This window comes from Bombyx mori, chromosome 15 (genome assembly GCF_030269925.1).
Source record: "Bombyx mori chromosome 15, ASM3026992v2".
NCBI lineage: Eukaryota > Metazoa > Arthropoda > Insecta > Lepidoptera > Bombycidae > Bombyx > Bombyx mori.
Genome location: NC_085121.1, coordinates 16866325 through 16885805, shown reverse-complemented (window position 1 = coordinate 16885805; position 19481 = coordinate 16866325). Strand labels below are relative to the sequence as shown.

General features: G+C 41.3%; 1 protein-coding gene across 1 annotated transcript; it reads left to right on the top strand.

Moving 5' to 3' along the window:
- The first annotated feature begins 14230 nt into the window (after window positions 1-14230).
- On the top strand, window positions 14231-15707 carry LOC134200250 (uncharacterized). Its single transcript, XM_062672794.1, has 2 exons — window positions 14231-15059; window positions 15565-15707. Exons 1-2 carry the CDS (start codon window positions 14231-14233, stop codon window positions 15672-15674), a joined length of 939 nt encoding a protein of 312 aa, XP_062528778.1. The 3' UTR covers window positions 15675-15707.
- The last annotated feature ends 3774 nt before the right edge of the window (window positions 15708-19481 follow it).

The following is a 19481-nucleotide window of genomic DNA, read 5'->3' as shown; positions in this document are numbered from 1 at the left end:
TTATAGTATCCAGATTCAGTCTATTTGCAACGTACCGGAGCTCTGGGGAAAACCACCCAATACTTACTGGTGGTAGGACTTACTTAGAATAGTTTACTGGTGGTAGGACCTCTTGTGAGTCCGCACGGTAGGTACCACCGCCCTGCCCGTTTCTGCCGTGAAGCAGTAATGCGTTTAGGGTTGAAGGGTGGGGCAGCCGTTGTAACTATACTGAGACCTTAGAACTTATATCTCAAGCTGGGTGGCGCATTTATGTTATAGATGTCTATGGGCTTCAGTAACCACTTAACACCAGGTGGGCTGTGAGCTCATCCAACCACTATGCAATAAAAAAAAATAAAAAAAAAACCGTCAAAAGAGACAAAAATCTGCTGCAACTTTTGATAAGGATTAATTTCAAACTATTCCCATTAGACGTGTGCGTCAACTTGAAAAATCCAACCTGTACATCTTTAATTCTTCCAGGTGAGTAATAAGCTACGATCGGCTCCCGAACTCCGCTCATTCGTGTCCCGACAAATGCTTTAGTTCGATCAATGTCTTTTAACGCCGTGCAAGGATTTGTTATACGATGCTTTGTTAAAGCTCCGTCGAAGTATATTGCTGGAGTTTCACAGGTAATAAGGTGTTCTATTAAGAGTAACTAATACATTTTGTGTGTGAAAAGATATACCATAAAAAAACACGTCTGGTACTGCCGCGGTAAATCTATTGCATAGCATTTTTTTATCAACTTATACAATTATAATTAGACAATTATAATTTAATAAGACCACGCTATATTTATAAAAGTTAGTGAAAGCAAAACATTAACCCGTGCGCTTATTCCTAAACACTACACAAGCGCAACGTGTGAATGTCTTGAACGCGAGCTACATGGTAGGCGGCTTGGTGTTGTTAGGTTTTATTTTCGTTACGAAATTTCTTTATTTGGTCGCCTTGCTCAAAGCTCTAATCTAATCTAATCTAAAATAAATCTATCGCATGAACAGTTAAAAAAATAAAATAAAAAGCAGACTATCGCGGACCGCACCGCGCGCATTGGACATGCACTAACCGCTGATTTTTCATCTCAATACCTTTTGGACTTTTGTTACTGTTTTATTATGAACTCTAACGGACGATCATTCTCGTCGATGCGCGAGTAGTAACCCTGTTTTCTGAACACAAGAGGAGTGCCGTCAAGTCGTCAGGCCGAGCGCCGCCATTACGCTTCGTTTACCAGTCACGTTCCTCGAATTCTGTAGCCTGCAAGAAGCTAGCGACGGGATAGCAGTTACGTCTACTTCTCATTACCTAACCTCAGCCTGTTCCTCTTTTTGTTCACTTTTCGGCGATACTTGCTCAAGTATAGTTACAACGGCTGCCCCACCCTTCAAGCCGAAACGCATTATTGATTCACGGCAGAAATAGGCAGGGCGGTGGTACCTACCCGCGCGGACTCACAAGAGGTCCTACCAGCAGTAATTACGCAAATCATAATTTTGCGGGTTTCATTTTTATTACACGATGTTATTCCTTCACCGTGGAAGTCAATCGTGAATATTTTTTGTGTACGTATTTCATTAGAAAAATTGGTACCCGCCTGAGATTCGAATACCGGTGCATCGCTCGACACGAATGCACCGGACGTCTTATCCCTTAGGCCACGATGACTTCAAAATTACTAAAGACTTCGTGTTTTCCCACTATATAGCATGCAATAAATAAATACAAATCAGAATCGAAACACGTTGCGAGTTCTTTACGACAACATAAAGTATCGATGTACGATGTTCTAATAAAATTCAGTGCATCAACTGAATACCGAACCGTTTAGATATCTAGAGGAAATAAATAAATGGGATAGCAGCAGTGTTATTAGGTGGTGTGTTTATGTTGTCTACGTATAATATTGTAGGCCCGTGTGGGTAGACTTTTTTTATTGACCTTGTAGGCAGTTTTGGCAGTGGGCAGGGCACATTGCTCGTAGAACGGATGGCCGCTGAGGCCAAAAAGTTCTCGAGTGGCGACCGCGTACTGGAAGAAGTAGCGTGGATCTATCGAGGTTCGCGGGGATCCACTGGATGCAGGCAGGGCATGACCGGTCTTTGTGGCGAGGCTTGGGGAGGCCTATGTCCAGCAGTGGGCGTCTGTGGGTTGATATGAAGAAGGCAGATTTGAGAATCTCCTCCTTTTTGAAGTTGGTTAAAAATACAATTAATCAGTAAAAAAATCCATTACACATACGAGGGCTGCACTAAAAGTATCGGGAATGGAATATTTCCACTGTTCCTGTCATATTAAAATCTTTTTAATTGAAAACTCCTTGGTTTTAAAAATCGAATCCCATTCATTTATTTAAAAAAAGATTCTCCGTCTTGTCACGAGGTTTTGTCAAACTTGTTTAGTCGTTGAGAAAATGGAATTGACTCGAGAAAATTCAAGAGCGATGATTTATTATGACTTTCGAAGTGGTTTAACACAAAAACAGTGTGTTGACCGGATGATTTCTGCATTTGGTGATGAAGCCCCATCCAAAACCACAATTTATGGCTGGTTTGCTGAGTTTCAACGTGGACGTGTCAAGCTCAGTGATGATCCCCGTCAAGGTCGTCCAAAAACTGCAGTCACCCAAGAAAACGTTGATGCTGTGCGTAAGCTGATTGAGGAAGATCGACATGTGACATACCGCGAAATTCAGGCAACTTTAGACATTGACATGAGTCAAATACAATTAATCTTGCATGAACAATTAGGTGTAAAAAAGTTGTTTTCCCGATGGATACCGCATTCGCTCTGTGAAGAGCAAAAAGCGGCTCGCGTTACTTGGTGCGTCAGAACTCTCGAAAGATTCCACGCAGGATCCTCAAATGCTGTATACAACATTGTATCAGGTGACGAATCCTGGATATACGCGTACGAACCCGAAACAAAAAACCAGTCACGAGTTTGGGTGTTCGAAAATGAGTTAAAGCCAACAAAAATTGTTCGTTCACGGAGTGTTGCAAAAAAAATGGTGGCCACGTTTGTCTCCAAAACCGGCCATGTTACGACTATTCCTGTTGAGGGACAAAGAACGGTTAATGCAGAATGGTATGCTAGCATTTGTTTGCCAATAGCATTACATTTAGCATTTGTTTCTATACTTTCCCTAAAATAAAGAATAAATTGCGTGAACAGAGATTTTCATCACCTGAAGAAGCTGTGGACGCCTACAAAACGGTCATTTTGGAGACCCCAACTTCCGAATGGAATGGTTGCTTCAATGATTGGTTTCATCGTATGGAAAAATGTGTCAAATTTTGCGGAGAACACTTCAAAAAGCAATAAATACATTTTTAAATAGTAATGTTGTGTCACTTCGTTAATTCCCGAAATTTTCAGTGCCGCCTATGTAGTACTATCATAAGTTTGATACACACACGCATATATAATACACTTTTGTTTATTGTTAAAGTCTGTGGTCTATATTAGAATACACTAATATTATTTGTCTATAGTTTTCTTATAGTTAAATCTGTGATTATAGAAGTATAGAACTTTTGACAATAGAACCATAATAATGTTCAAACTTATAATTTAAATCAATAATTATAGATAGCCGAATTTCGACTACTGAGGAACCATTAGCTTAAATAGAATTATTTTAACTAAAAAGTAGTGAACTTTTTTGTTTTTTTTTATTTTCATTTATTTTTTTTTTTGTTTCATGTGTCTTTTAATGTTTCCGAAGCGAAGCGAGGGCGGGTCGCTAGTAGATAAATAACTCAATATCACGCCAAATGATTTCGATGATTATTGTTTTTAGTGTTTATTAATTTGTTTTGGAATATCTTTTTTTTATCAATATAAAAAGTGTGCTCGAATAATTGTTTTCTTTATACCTCGAATAGAACTTAAAATTAATATTTTTATAATAACGAACTTCGTACCTATCCGGCGTCCCACGACACCACACATCGTTTTTTTTTTTAATCAGAGCACCAAAAACAAGTTCTAGCGTTAAAATATGAAAAAATATATATTCGTTCGAGTAAATTCAACTGTTTTAATATCTGACCGCTTCCCGTAGTTGCTGATGCGGCATTCCAATGAAATATAGTTCGGGTTGAACGTTTTATGTCGTCGTTCTAGTATTTTTGCTGAGTTTAGGGTACTATTTTGTGAAATACCATGACCTCCGACATATCTGACCGTTAGAGCATTTTAGCAAAATTGTAGAGCCGAAAAAGTTGAGGTTGCAGTGGTAGCTTACTAATTTTTTTACTGGTTTTTTTTTTTTTTTTTTTTTTATTGCCCTTGTGGGCAGACGAACATACGGCCCACCTGATGGTGAGTGGTTACCGTCGCCCATGGACTTCAGCAATGCCAGGGGCAGAGCCAAGCCGCTGCCTACCGCTTAATACTCTCCATAAGTCTCGTTTGAAGAAGGACATGTCATAGCGCTCGGGAAACACCGTGGAGGGGAGTTCATTCCATAGCCGGATGGTGCGTGGCAAAAAAGATCTCTGGAAGCGCACTGTGGATGACCGCAGTGGCTACAGGTAGTATGGATGAACTCTACTCCGGTGGCGGGTGGTGCGATGGTAAAAACGAGATGCTGGTATCATCTCGAACAATTCCTCAGAGCACTCCCCATGGAACATACGGTACAAAATACAGAGGGAACCGAAGTCCCTCCGCAGACCCAGAGGCTCCAAACGATCCGAGAGAATGGGATTATCGATAATCCGAACGGCCCTCCTCTGTAGGACGTCTTGTGAGTCCGCACGGGCAGGCACCACCACCCTGCCTATTTCTATCGTGAAGCAGTAATGCGTTTCGGTTTGAAGGCTGGGGCAGCCGTTGTACTGTAAAAATGGAGATCTTAAAATTCGTATCTCAACGCAGGTGGCGGCATTTACATTGTAGATGTCTGTGGGCTCGTCAACCCAACTAAGCAATGAAAAAAAACTTAGCATTGATAGTAGAGGTAATTTAAATATACAAAATTATTACGCTACCGATACCAAAAAATAATGGATTGAGATTTAAAAGTATGGATTATCGAAGAAAGCGTTTTCCAAAAGCAATTTATCCGAAGCCGACCGAGCATTTTACAATCGTTAGATAACAATCGTTTCGCCGCACTTACCGTCTAGTGGACGAGCCAACCGAGCGTACAGACAGCACGCGATACTCGTACAATAAGCGAGATTGAAAATTGAGTCTTAGATCCAACGAAAGCGCGCTTTGGGTTGTTACGACTGCGACTTCGTGGTTAACGTGAGAATTAAAAAAACACGTGTGGCACTCGGGGACTGCCGCGGTGAAGCTATTGCCATAGCATTTTTTATTAAGTTATGCAATTATAATTAGACAATAATAATTTAATATTAAAACAATAATAATAAAATAAGACCACGCTGTATTTATAAACATTAATAAAAGCAAAACATTAAATGTCCCCTTCACACTCACAAACTAGACCGCGCGAGAGAGAGATAAGCAGATTTTTCATGATGCGCATGCAGTACGACGTCACGTCGCGCGCTTATTCACAAACACTACACAAGCGCAACGTGTCGATGTGTTAAACGCGAGTTACATGGTAGGTGGAGTGGGGATGTTAGGTTTTATTTTCGTTACGGATTTTCTTGATTCGGTCGCCGCGCTCAAAACCTGCGATAAAAGCTATGCGATAGCTTAAATAGTGCGCGTACAACTTGGTGCACGTGAATGAAGTGAAACTTCTTTTTCGATGTTGTAGTATTGTGGTTTTCTTTATTTTTATCCATAAATCAGCTTGCTCTTGTTAGAGGAAATGCTGTGTATAAGAGACACCACATCTTCTACATTTATACTCGTGTTATATATATTTTAAATTAGAAATAGAATTATAAATATATTTTTTTAAATACTTCATTAAAATATTGCACGCTACTCGTTGCTAACGTTTACGCTGCGTCACAGCAAACCGGTTTTGGATGCGTGTGTCCAATGTAGTCGACTAGTGTGCATCGACACGGCTGAAATTTGTGTCTGAATAAATGTAACGTGGTGTATGTAAATGCATACCAGTTGTGTGTAAGTGTTTATGTGGGAGTAGCCCACAGCCCCATTTTTTTTCCTGCCTAAGCTGATAGCCTTGAGAGGCTATTTCAGCGTAACCTTAACTAGTAGGTGAGCTCACGGGGCTCAACACGCCAGCACGAACCCTAGCAAGAGTCGTGTTTCGCAGAATCTACCACCGGATCGGAAACGCGACCCACTGAGAAGATCCGGCGAGAAACTCAGTGGGCTGTGTCTGTGGATAGCCCCTTAGTTTACCAACCATTAGGTAGAGGAAAAAAGTTTAATTTTAACCACGTCTTATCCTTATACTTAACCACGTTTAATCGTAGAAGGCAAGTTCGAAACAGCATCTTAACGCACATTGGGATTACAACTAAAGCAAACATCGTTGTCGGAGACTAAGTGGATATGATACGAGAAAGATGAAGCGGAAATATAATAGATTGGTTTCAACAGATATTTAGACGTAGTCTTTGTTAAGATATTTTCAGCAGAGCGTTTTTGGCGAAATTGTTTTTATTGTTTATAAAATGTTCTGTAAAGTAAAAAAGTTTGGTGTAATTAAATTTGTACCTTCCAATATAGTTAATATAAATAGTACGGAGTAGTAATAGAGTACGAAGAAGAGTAATTATCTCTTGAAGTTTCTAACGAGTGAACTAAGTTCTAAATTTTGTAACTTGACTGATGCGTTATTCAAGTCGTTGAGACCATGCAAGTACACATATTATGTATTATATACACATATTTTTCACAAAACATAAATATATAAATTTAATTTTATTAAGTGACTTCAAACAAAAGACGAGACTCCTCATTGTATTGTATTTTTTATGTGCACCCTTGACTTTTTTTTTTTTTTCTAGGTGAATCCATTTTTATGCTTTTTTGACATTCGAGCATACGACAGACGAGCATAGGGCCCACGCTTAAATTTATCAAGATCTGGTATTTGAGTTATCCTTAATAATGCTTCCAAGACTTCGGCTACATCGATGGTATTCATTATATTTACTAGAAATCATTTTTGTTTCATTATAAATAAAAAAATGTCTTTCGGTAAAATGTTCCTCCTTCTTATAGCCAGTGTTTCTGAGACATATTAATCGCAGTTCTTGGCTATATTTCTGTGGAACTGAGTCTTAAAAAAAATCCACTCATTTTCAATAAAAAGTTTATTTTCCCGGGTTTTTTAATTTTAAACATTAAGATAAGTGGTTTTTAAACATTAAGTATGAGCCACCCACATACCGCAGATATATATTTTTCCCTCTCTCTCATTAATTCTCCCCTTTCACACATCGCCCACAACCCAGCGGCAGCGGTCTATGTTTCGTACGGTGCTATTTAAAATTGTACTTTACCTAAATTTTTTTTTTTTTTTTTAATAATAATAAATAAATATTTACTAACAATCACGCCACGTTAACTGGTCCCGTGATAAGTTCGTAAAGAACTTGTGTTACAGGTACCAGATAACGGAAATAAATGTAAGATTTTTATTATACACATACATATATTTAATATACATCCATAACCCTGGAAAAGACATTTATATTTTTTTTTTATTTTTTTTATTGCTTACATGAATGGACGAGCTCCCAGCCCACCTGGTGTTAAGTGGTTACTAGAGCCCATAGACATCTACAACGTAAATGCGCCACCCACCTCGAGATATAAGTTCTAAGGTCTCAGTATAGTTACAACGGCTACCCCACCCTTCGAACCGAAACGCATTACTGCTTCACGGCGGAAATAGGCGGGATGGTGGTACCTACCCGTGCGGACTCACAAGAGGTCCTACCACCAGTGATTACGCAAATTATAATTTTGCGGGTTTGGTTTTTTATTACACGATGTTATTCCTTCACCGTGGAAGTCAATCGTGAACATTTGTTGAGTACGTATTTCATTAGAAAAATTGGTACCCGCCTGCGGGGTTCGAACACCGGTGCATCGCTACATACGAATGCACCGGACGTCTTATCCTTTAGGCCACGACAACTAAATTTATCATACAAATATCTTCCCTTGGCGGGATTCGAACCCGCGACCCCCTTGTGTAGCGACCATGTCACTTACCAATACACCAGACAGCCGTTAAACAGTTTGTATTTACAATGTATATTATTCAGACTGACATTAATATATTGTCATATTCGCTTGTGCATTAAGGTACTACTTCTACTGCTACTACGCTTGCACTTATGTATGTTGCGTAAATAGTTGAATTTGTTCAAACTTGTTTACTGGTGGTAGGACCTCTTGTGAGTCCGCACGGGTAGGTACCACCACCCTGCCTCTCTACCGTGAAGCAGTAATGCGTTTCGCTTTGAAGGGTGGGGCAGCCGTCGTAGCTATACTGAGACCTTAGATTTTATATCTCAAGGTGGGTGGCGCATTTACGTCGTAGATGTCTATGGGCTCCAGTTACAACTTAACACCAGGTGGACTGTGAGCTTGTCCACCAAACTGAGCAATAAAAAAAAACCTATTAATGAGCAGGTGAGCCTTCGACTAAAGCTGCCAATGACGCTTTTAGTTTTGATATGACCGGTAATAGGACTAGATAGGCCGTAAGTGTGTTTCTTATCTCTATTCTGCATCATTAAAAAAAACACATCAGTCATTGTTTGACTTATGGCTTATCGCAACTTTATAACCAAACCTTAAGGTTGGAAAAAATAATCTTAAAAAATAAACTTACGTACCACTAAGTGCGTAACGACCTTATATCCTTACTCAAATTAAATTCGAAAAGATAACTTCAATTAAAACAGCATCTCCGGATTTGGTATTTTTGGTCCATAAGTATACCGTAAGCTCTAGTTTACGTGAAGAGTTTCGTGGCCAATATTTAAAAAAAAAAATATTGCATAGATGATTGGGCGAGCTCACATTCCACCTGATGTTAAGTGGATTCTTGTGGGAACCCACCTTGAGACATGAGTTGTAACTTTTAACAGTACAACGGCTGCCCCGCCCTTCAAACCGAAACGCTTCTTCACGACAGAAATAGGTAGGGCGGTGGTACCTACCCGTGCGGACTCACAAGACGTCCTACCACCAGTAAAATAGCTAAGAAGGATTTTTTTCTTAGTACAATACACATGCACAGCACAATTTCTGGCCTATTTCTGCCGTGAAGTAGTAATGCGTTTCGGTTTGAAGGATGGGGTAGCCGTTGTATCTATACTTGAGACCTTAGAACTTATATCTCAAGGTGGGTGGCGCATTTACGTTGTAGATGTCTATGGGCTCCAGTGAACACTTAACACTAGGTGGGCTGTGAGCTCATCCACCCATCTGGGCAATAAAAAAATAAAAAATACTCCGTAGCCTGAAATCACATTAGAAATAATAACAACACGAATAACTAAAATATATTACGAGCAATGCTAAAATAATCGAACCTCCAACTAAAGTACCCTCAAGATGCCCACAGAATCCTCTATTCACACGGCACATAAAATATTAACTCATCCCGTGTGAGCTGATTCAGAAAAACCACTACTACAGAGCCAAATAGCGTTAATAGTTCATTTCGATACAACAATCATATTATCGAGTTTGCGGTCGTCATGGCCTAAAGGATAAGGCGCCTCATGTGTTCGTATTGAGCGATGCAACTGTTCCCGAGTTCAAAACCCACCAAACAGGTACCAATTTTTCTGATAAAATACCTACTAATAGCATAGTCACATATTACTTCTACGATGAACGGAAATAGAAATGAAACCTGCAAAAATTATAATTTGTGTATATTACTATACAATTCAGACATAGACCAATTGACCCGAAGTGGTTACGTTGTGATTTCTATGGGCTTAGGTAAACTTAACACCAACTGAGTCGTGATTTCATCCATCTAAGCAAAAAATAATAATATTGCATAACATTTTTTGTTGGGTCATAAATAAGAATACTAGCCACATCATATCGGTAGGCAGCGGCTTGGCTCTGCTCTTGGCATTGCTGAAGTCCATGGGCGACGGTAACCACACTCCACGTTGTCTAAATATCAATTGTGTTATGCAACTGTATCCTTCACTTCAAAATATAACACACTTGCTTTACGGAAGAAACAGCCAGGGCGATCGGAGCTACGCCCGCTTACAATCGATGCCACAGCCACCAATATCTTAATAAATGCTAAGTGCGTATTTTCAAACAACTTAGAACCGACATATCGTGATGCGTAAGGATGTATTGTCTTTAGGCCACGATCGTTTTTACAACTAAAGTCATTAGTGAATTTAACACGAAAAGTAAATTATTTTCTAAAATGTCTGCTTCCGTCCAAGGTGTAAACCACACTGCAGCCAATGCACTGTCATTTGTACTCAAAACCACCAGTACCATTTGTAATTTAGCCGAAGTCGATAGTTTCGAGATACCGCCTAAATCATCACAACAGCATCATTTCACCTGAATTCGAGAACCGATCGTAGAATTATTACCCATTCCACGTCACGGGGGATCCGAAAGCGTTGTGTTATTAACGAGGGCACTTCATCACGCGGAATGACGATCTCAATCGTTCTGTGATGTAGCACGTTTATTAAATGCGACGCAATAGTCTGAAAGTTTCATGAATTCCCTCGGTAAAGTACAATAACAATGTTAAAGGCACATTCTGTGTTCGTTCGCACTCCATTTTCTTCTTTTTGGGCTGGGGGCTGAATCCTTGCACTAGGTCCCCGCACTGAGACTGGACTAGCCCACTGAGTTAGTCACTGGATTTTCTCAGTGGGTCACGATTCCGATCCGGTCGTAGATTCTGCAAGCACTGCTCTTACTAGGGCTGGTGTTAGGGAATTCTCTCAGGTTAAACCCATGAGCTCACTTACTCGTCCAGGCGTAGCTAAAATAGCCCTTAGCCTACCAGCGAATAGGTATGAAAAAAGCGCGTGTAGGATGTGGGACTGCCAAGATTTTCTAATGTCACTAATAAACGATTGCAATCTCGCCCGACCTCCGATCTCCGCCGGAGAACATGAAAGAAGTAGGGATGTTACCACGGTCAAACTATAAACATATGCGTGGCCTAGTCAATGAGTAGGCACGTTAACAATGGTCGATACGGTACGGCAACTGACAGGTTCCACTTGGAGTGACAAAATACCCCGCTAGACCAGAACTAGTCTGCCGGGCTAGAACGCGATACACTTTTTTTTATTTTTTTTATTGCTTAGATGTGTGGACGAGCTCACAGCCCACCTGGTGTTAAGTGGTTACTGGAGCCCATAGACATCTACAACGTAAATGCGCCACACACCTTGAGATATAGTTCCAAGGTCTCAGTATTAGTCACAACGGCTGCCCCACCCTTCAAACCGAAACGCATTACTGCTTCACGGCAGAAATAGGCGGGGCGGTGGTACCTACCCGTGCGAACTCACAAGAGGTCCTACCACCAGTAAAACACACTGCCAACAGGTCGCTCATGAATTGGTTGGTTGGTAACGTTGGTTGGTAACGTTGGTTGGTAACGCGCCGAAAAAAGAAGAAGAACTAACTAGAAGAAGAACTAGACCCAGTGCGACACTCCACTCACTTGTGAAAAGTTTTTTTTTTAAACGCTTTTAAGACCAAAAATGCATCGGAGCTGTTGACTGCCAACTATTCAACTGCAAATAAAGTTTATTAGTGTCGAAGAAGATTAACTATTTTTCTAATAGATTTAATATCTTATACCTTTGAACGAGCAATTATTGTATATATATAATCTGAATCTCGGAAACGGTTCCAACGATTTTCATAAAATTTAGTATACAGGGGATTTCGGGGGCGATAAATCGATCTAACTACGATAATCAACTCTTCCCGACATCTATTGGCGAATAATAATACTGTTTTTCTTAATTGGGGGCAACTGACCATGACTGGTTATCATCTAGTTATACTAAATAACAAATGGGATGGCGGTGTTGCTGTTTCCGTTTTCTTTCCTAGGAATGCGTGGCTAAAGCAAGACCGATAAAAAAACGAATCATACATTACCATTATATTGCCGATGCGAAAATATTTTTTCTCGATATCACAGTGCTTTTAAGCTGACAAAACTTGAAAACGCTGTCTAATTACAGTACAACAATAGAAAAATCATAGTATTTTATCTGGAAATACTCGTATGTTATCTTACCACCAGTACATATGTAAACCTTACTAAGCGTGCCATTAGTGAAAATTCTTAGTAAACGTAATGAGCGTTTATTATATTGGGCCTTAAAAATAGCACGACGAAAAAAAATTCGCGGCATCAACACGAGAAGAAAATTCAGGTAAAGAACATAAATTTCATTACGAAAACGTTAGGAGCATGAAATATTTTAGCACAGAATTAGTGAACATGATATTTTTGTAATTTAAGGATTTTTTTTTATATATGTCGACGGCAGCGCCACCAGGGATGGCTAAGCGGTAGTTTCCGTCATCACTCGTATTCGATTGAACGTCAATAAAACTTTTTGAATAATAGTTATTGAAACTCAACACACACAACTTTCACAATGACAGGATAAACCGACAGTTTCGTTGCACATACCGACAGACCGACTGACTGACTGACTGACTCACTGACTGAGACGAACCGACCGTCTGATACGGACTGAATGACTGTCTGACACGGAATGCCACGACTCTGTCCACGTACCGCCATTTTATACTGTGGCGCCACGTAGTGTACCCTACATTTTGTGACATTTATCAAAACAACATTTCATCATTTAAAATAATAGTCAAAACAACTTCTTAATATTACTAAAAGTCGTTATCCACGACACGGCCATTCTGACACGTCACACGTCCTCGTGTGATTGTTAACCTACAATCAAAAACATCCACGGAAACACTTATTCCGCTCGATCACTCCTGACTACACTTTACGACTTATCGGAAAATTTAAAAGTCATCAAATAATTTTTATTCTAAACACAAATTCTATAACGACATTGAAAGATTACACAAACGAAAATAAGTGATTTACTACTGCTGCAAGTTCTCCCCGTACAATTCATGTACACAGTAACTAAGTCATTCCTGTGACTACAAGTGTTCAATGATAGTCATCCCTGTGACTACAAGTGTTCAATGATAGTCATTCCTGTGATTACAAGTGTTCAATGATAGTCATCCCTGTGACTACAAGTGTTCAATGATAGTCATCCCTGTGACTACAAGTGTTCAATGATAGTCATCCCTGTGACTACAAGTGTTCAATGATAGTCATCCCTGTGACTACAAGTGTTCAATGATAGTCATCCCTGTGACTACAAGTGTTCAATGATAGTCATCCCTGTGACTACAAGTGTTCAATGATAGTCATCCCTGTGACTACAAGTGTTCAATGATAGTCATCCCTGTGACTACAAGTGTTCAATGATAGTCATCCCTGTGACTACAAGTGTTCAATGATAGTCATCCCTGTGACTCTAATCAACAGTCATCCCTGTGACTCTAATCAACAGTCATCCCTGTGACTCTAATCAACAGTCATCCCTGTGACTCTAACAACAGTCATCCCTGTGACTAATCGACAGTCAATCAACATTCATTGTTCTAGAGTACTTGCAGCAATGTCAGTTTGAAGGTTCTGAAACTTTTTCAGTATCACATATCGGTAAAAATCTTTGGGGGTATGGCACGCGAACTATTAAAAGCTCAAGAGGGCTCACCCTTTTTATACGTTGGATAAAACAATTTAAAAAAAGATTTGCTTCTAGCACTTCTTGTCAAGAACAATTCCATGAGCTCATCGCGAGCTTGGTCATCAATAACGCAAGTCTGGGCTTTGATTAAGGACACTAGATTTAAGTGTTCTATTTCGCTGAATGCTCAATCTCATTGAACCGATTAAAACAACTATCAGGTAGTACATGACATACAATAGGTAAGTAATAAACCATCGCATAGGATTTGTTCTGTACAGTTTTGGGTCAAAACAACAGAAACCTTTTATGAGAACCATCGTATAAAGATTTCTCGACAAGAGAACATTCGGTACCAGATTCCAAATAAAAATAAAAACGACTCACCAGATTTTCTCATTTACCAAAATACCAGATGTTACGCAGCTACCGGCACGTCACGGCGTTGCTCCGCTGCTGCGTTGCTCGCGGCCGTCGATGACATCGCGCCATCAATTTGCCTCGGCGGCAACTCGTGGCAATGTTTTTGCTTAGATGCTTGGACTATGCACGAGCTCACAGCCCACCTGGTGCCATGTAGTTATTGGGCCCCACAGACATCCACAACGCAAACGCGTCATCCACCCCGAGACACAAGTTCCAAGGTCTTAGCACAGCTACAACCGCTGCCCCACCATTCAAACCGAAATACACACTGCTTCACGGCAGAAATAGGCATGGTGATGGTACCCGTGCGGTCGATGGCACTATACGGAGCACCCGTCTGGTGCCACGTCCTTACCCATGAGAAAGTCGCCGCGCTGCGACGCCGGCAGCGCGCGATCGTAGTCAGAGTCATTCAAGGATACCTCACAGTCTCCTACGAGGTGGCGCGCCCTAGCGCAAGTGTAGCCGGAGCGCGGGGGCTCCAATCTCGGCAGTCCGTGCTAGAGGCGTGGTCTCGTCGTTTGGCGGACCCGTCGGCCGGCCTCCGTACCGTCGAGGCGATCTGCCTGGTTCTCGCGGACTGGGTAGGCCGCGACCGCGGAAGACTCACCTCCGGCTACCTGTGCAGACTCACAAGACTTTTTACCACCACGCAAACTTTTTACCACAGCAAATCTTACCAGCCACCACGCAAACTACAATTTTGCGGGTTCCACCTCTCCTACACGATGTTACTCCCACACTGCGGAAGCCAACCGCAAACACTTGTCAAGCACGCACAAGCACGCACTTCACCAAAAAAACTTGCATCCGCCAGCGGGACCCGAACCCCGCCGCATCGCCAGACACGAACGCACCGGACGTCTTATCTTACAGGTCACGACGACTTCAGATGTGTCAATTTTTCTTCCCCACGGAAACTTGCTTGCTTTCTTGTTTGCTTGCTTGCTGGAGCCCGAAGTCATCGAACGTGTAGTGTTATTGGTATTGAATCTAGTAGATTCTAAAGTTTCAGCGAAAAGTCAGTCTTATGTCCTGATTTACTGCACTAGTGCCATGTAACTCTAGCAGTAGTCATTGGCTTAAAAACGATTCGTGTCGGAACTACCCACTCGTCATGACAGATCCATTATTGCGATCGAAGTTTCACTTGAGATTTGCACTTGCCTTAATTTCTTGCAATAGCTTGTTACGTGTCGTATTTCCGCTAGTAAATGCCATGTGATAAGTCGAGAGTCAACTGGGCAACATGAGCCAGAACGTAATATGTGACGATTTCTTCGTGGCTCAGATCTTCCATCGCGGTAGCAGACGTGCAGACGTTATTACAAGACTTGCGTATGCTGCATTCACGCTTTTGTGGCTTACCATTGCTTAAATTGATAAGCGTCGCAGCAAGAATTTTGCATAACGAGCGAGAAATAAGTCGCAAATGCCTCCATGTGACACTTACTTGTGAAATCCGCGACAATGAGCTATGCACCATCCAGTAGACGTTCATCGAGGTACATATCAACCGTAGCGCACCAAACACGTGGATCGGCATCTGTCTGTTCCCGATGAATTTCCGACCCGTGATCTCAGATACCGTTACTGGTATTCTGATCTGCATCATGTTTTTTCGCTGTACTTCGAACATGTTCAAACACGTCACGCCAGTGAGAGTAGAGTCCTGATCCCGCTTCTGATGTCGACGGCAGCGCCACCAGGGATGGCTAAGCGGTAGTTTCCGTCATCACTCGTATTCGATTGAACGTCAATAAAACTTTTTGAATAATAGTTATTGAAACTCAACACACACAACTTTCACAATGACAGGATAAACCGACAGTTTCGTTGCACATACCGACAGACCGACTGACTGACTGACTGACTCACTGACTGAGACGAACCGACCGTCTGATACGGACTGAATGACTGTCTGACACGGAATGCCACGACTCTGTCCACGTACCGCCATTTTATACTGTGGCGCCACGTAGTGTACCCTACATTTTGTGACATTTATCAAAACAACATTTCATCATTTAAAATAATAGTCAAAACAACTTCTTAATATTACTAAAAGTCGTTATCCACGACATATATTTTACTTTAATGAATTCGAAAAAGATGTAAATTTTTAGAGCTGACGTCCTTTTTGTGCGTAGCGTTTTTCATAATGGACAGAGAGGCTTACAGGCTATCCCGCGTTAAGCCGATGTCGCATGTATTGAAATAGTGATTTTAGCGGTCTGTAAGCTGCAATACACATTAACGTAGCCTTTGGCTTTGGTTTTGGCCCCAAAGTCTCCATTAAATCTCAGTTACTGAGTAAAAAGTGTAGTCTAATTTTGTCAGATAATAAGAGTTTTTTTTTAATTGCTTATATGGGTGGACGAGCTCACAGCCCACCTGGTATTAAGTGGTTACTGGAGCCCAAAGACATTTACAACGTAAATGCGCCACCCACCTTGAGATATAAGTTGTAAGGTCTCAGTATAGTTACAACGGCTGCCCCGCCCGTCAAACCGAAACGCATTACTTTTTTCTTTTTTTTTTTATTATTGAGAGATTACTGGTGGCCCGAAGGCCTTTCCAGCTTCACCAGGACAGGTGGGCGAGCAAAGGCTCAGCCAGGAGGGGTGGGATTTGCTAACAGCTACCCGAGCGCCTCCGAAGGAGACCTAACAGCTCAAGAGCAGCTGCTTCGCGAATGAATCTACTACCGGATCGGAATCGCGACCCGCTGAGAAGATCCGGCGAGAAACTCAGCGAGCTGATTCATGGGTTAGGTTGCACGGCGAACTCTTTGTCGAGTTCGACGAGTACGGTTACCGGGGTCCCTAAGCCTGCTCCTAGTGTTAGAGCTGAAGGCGTCTAATGCAAAGGTTATTGGATCTGATGGATCCGTAAGGACGTGTCTAGGGCGTCGACGGTGACTGGCTCCTGCGTGATCAGGATTCGGGGAGTAGTCAGCGGCGGCAACGATAAGGCGATTATCATGACGCATAGCCTTATCGAAGTACCGTTCCGACACTGACTTCATGTATTTCTGGATAGATTCGAGGCCCAGGTCGTCGTGTAGGTCAACGTTCCTCACGAACCACGGAGCTCCGACGGCTAACCTGCAAAAGCGGGATTGTAGAGATTGGAGGGTATCTATGTGTGTGCGGGCCGCGTGAGCGAACACCACACTCGCGTAAGTTATGACGGGCCTTATGCAAGTTTTGTAAAGTGTCACCTTGTTCCGAAGGGACATTTTACTCCGCTTACATATCATGGGGTAAAGTCTACCGAGAATAAACGCGGCACGGTCACGGACTGATTTTATATGCGGGCGGAATGTCATGGATGCATCCAGGGTGACTCCCAGGTACTTAACCTTCCTGACCCAGGGTGTAGGTTGGCCGAAGAGGGTGATCGGGGGTGAAACGCATTACTGCTTCACGGCAGAAATAGACGGGGTGGTGGTACCTACCCGTGCGGACTCTCATGAGGTCCTACCACCAAAATTAAATGCTTAAAATGCTTAAATCCTGGAGGAAAGTACGTAGCGATTTTAATCAACGATTTTAGAGTATACATTTTTTGCATACATAACAAGTCCGTTTTCAAACGACATTTGAATACTGAGAAAGTGGCATAAGCAACTAAAACCAACAGATTTACAGAACGCACAGCTTCTAATTTACGAAAACCCTTTTTTACCACACATTAAAACAGATTTACAGCAGAAAGCCGTTTTAAATTAAAAACTTTTCCTTTACATCTTTCTGGAAGGGACAAGGCGTTTATCTAGAGTGGAGTAGGACGACTTTAATTAAGAATAATTTCTGCGCCCCTAATGGAGTAGGGACGAGATACATTTGTTGCCTGATGTCTAATTGCCTTTTCCTGTTGCGTTTCGCTATACAGGATTGGATACAGAAATTTATAAATGTTTTATTAAGTGCTTTTTTTTTCAAGCTCGACTGATTCACGACGCCAATTAAATGTTGGAGAGCTTCGTAAATGTTACGCCTGAATGAATTTAAATATGACGTTCTTGGATGTTTTTTTTTTCTTTTGATCGCAATTTATTTTATTTTCATTCACACTTTTCTGAAGAAACAATGTTTATCATTATTTTAATGCTTAGAGGTGTGAATTAATTCACAGCCTATCTAATATTAAGTAGCTACCAGCGTCCATAGACATAATGACACTTTAAGGCGAACTTTAGTTGTCGTCGTGGCCTAAAGGATAAGACGTCCCGTGTATTCGTATTTAGCGATGTAATTGTGTTCGAATCCCGCAGGCAAGTACCAATTTTCTATTAAATACGTACGTAATGAATGTTCACGATCGACTTCCACAATGAAAAAATAATAACATCGTGTAATAAATTATAATTTGCGTAATTACTGGTGGTAGGATATCTTGTGAGTCTGCATGTGTAGGTACCGTGCGTCCTCACAAGATGTCCTACCACCAGTAAAAACCAGTTCGCCATCAGCTTGATCTTAAACTGGTCTGATTGTAAAGGAAAATATGATTATTTAAAAAACAAAATATTTTAGTTGAACAAAATGAGCCAAACAGTATTTCAAAACACACACATACACAATACAATCGTGATTACGTATTCATAAGTCCCGTTTCAGCTCATTCGCGGAAGCGTTATGGAGCTTTCGAGCTTTTCACAAGAACTTATTGTTACGAGTTTTTTATGTTCTAAGGTGTGCTTAATTTACTTAAGTAAGTCCACGGGAATAGCGAGTTATATGGGTCTCGCTTTAGTTGAAGGGAGCTACCGTTGGATTACTTTTACAGCCGTGTACAGCTGTAGGAACGAGGTCTTATTAAACATTGGATTTACATAGAAATAGTTATATAGCTTCATAATACGAGTCGGAAAATAGTTTTTTTTTAATCATAAAAAGGATTATGATAGCATATGAAACGTGACGGTTACCTTCACATGCAAATCGTCTCGCATCTGTACCCGGGACTTCTTTGACTTGGCTATTCTCTGCGTTCAAAAAAATCGGTACGCTAGAGTAAGGAGACCTGAGTTCGGAGAAGCTCTTATATAATCTATCAAGGAACACCTTACAGATATTTCCGGTCACCGTCCTCGTCGAACCCGTCCCTTACGACGAAGGGCTCGACGAGTGAATTAACACATAGACACAGCCACCTGAATTTCTCTCTCGGTCGTGTTTCCGATCCGGTGGTAGATTCTGCGAAGCACTGCTCTTGCTAGGGCCAGTGATAGCAACACACCCGGTTTGAGCCCCGTGAGCTCATTTACACGTCAAGGACAAGTTGAAATAGCCTCTTAAGGCTATCAGCTTAGGTAGGAAAAAGAACGGATATTTCTTTTGAGCCTTCGATAATATTATATGG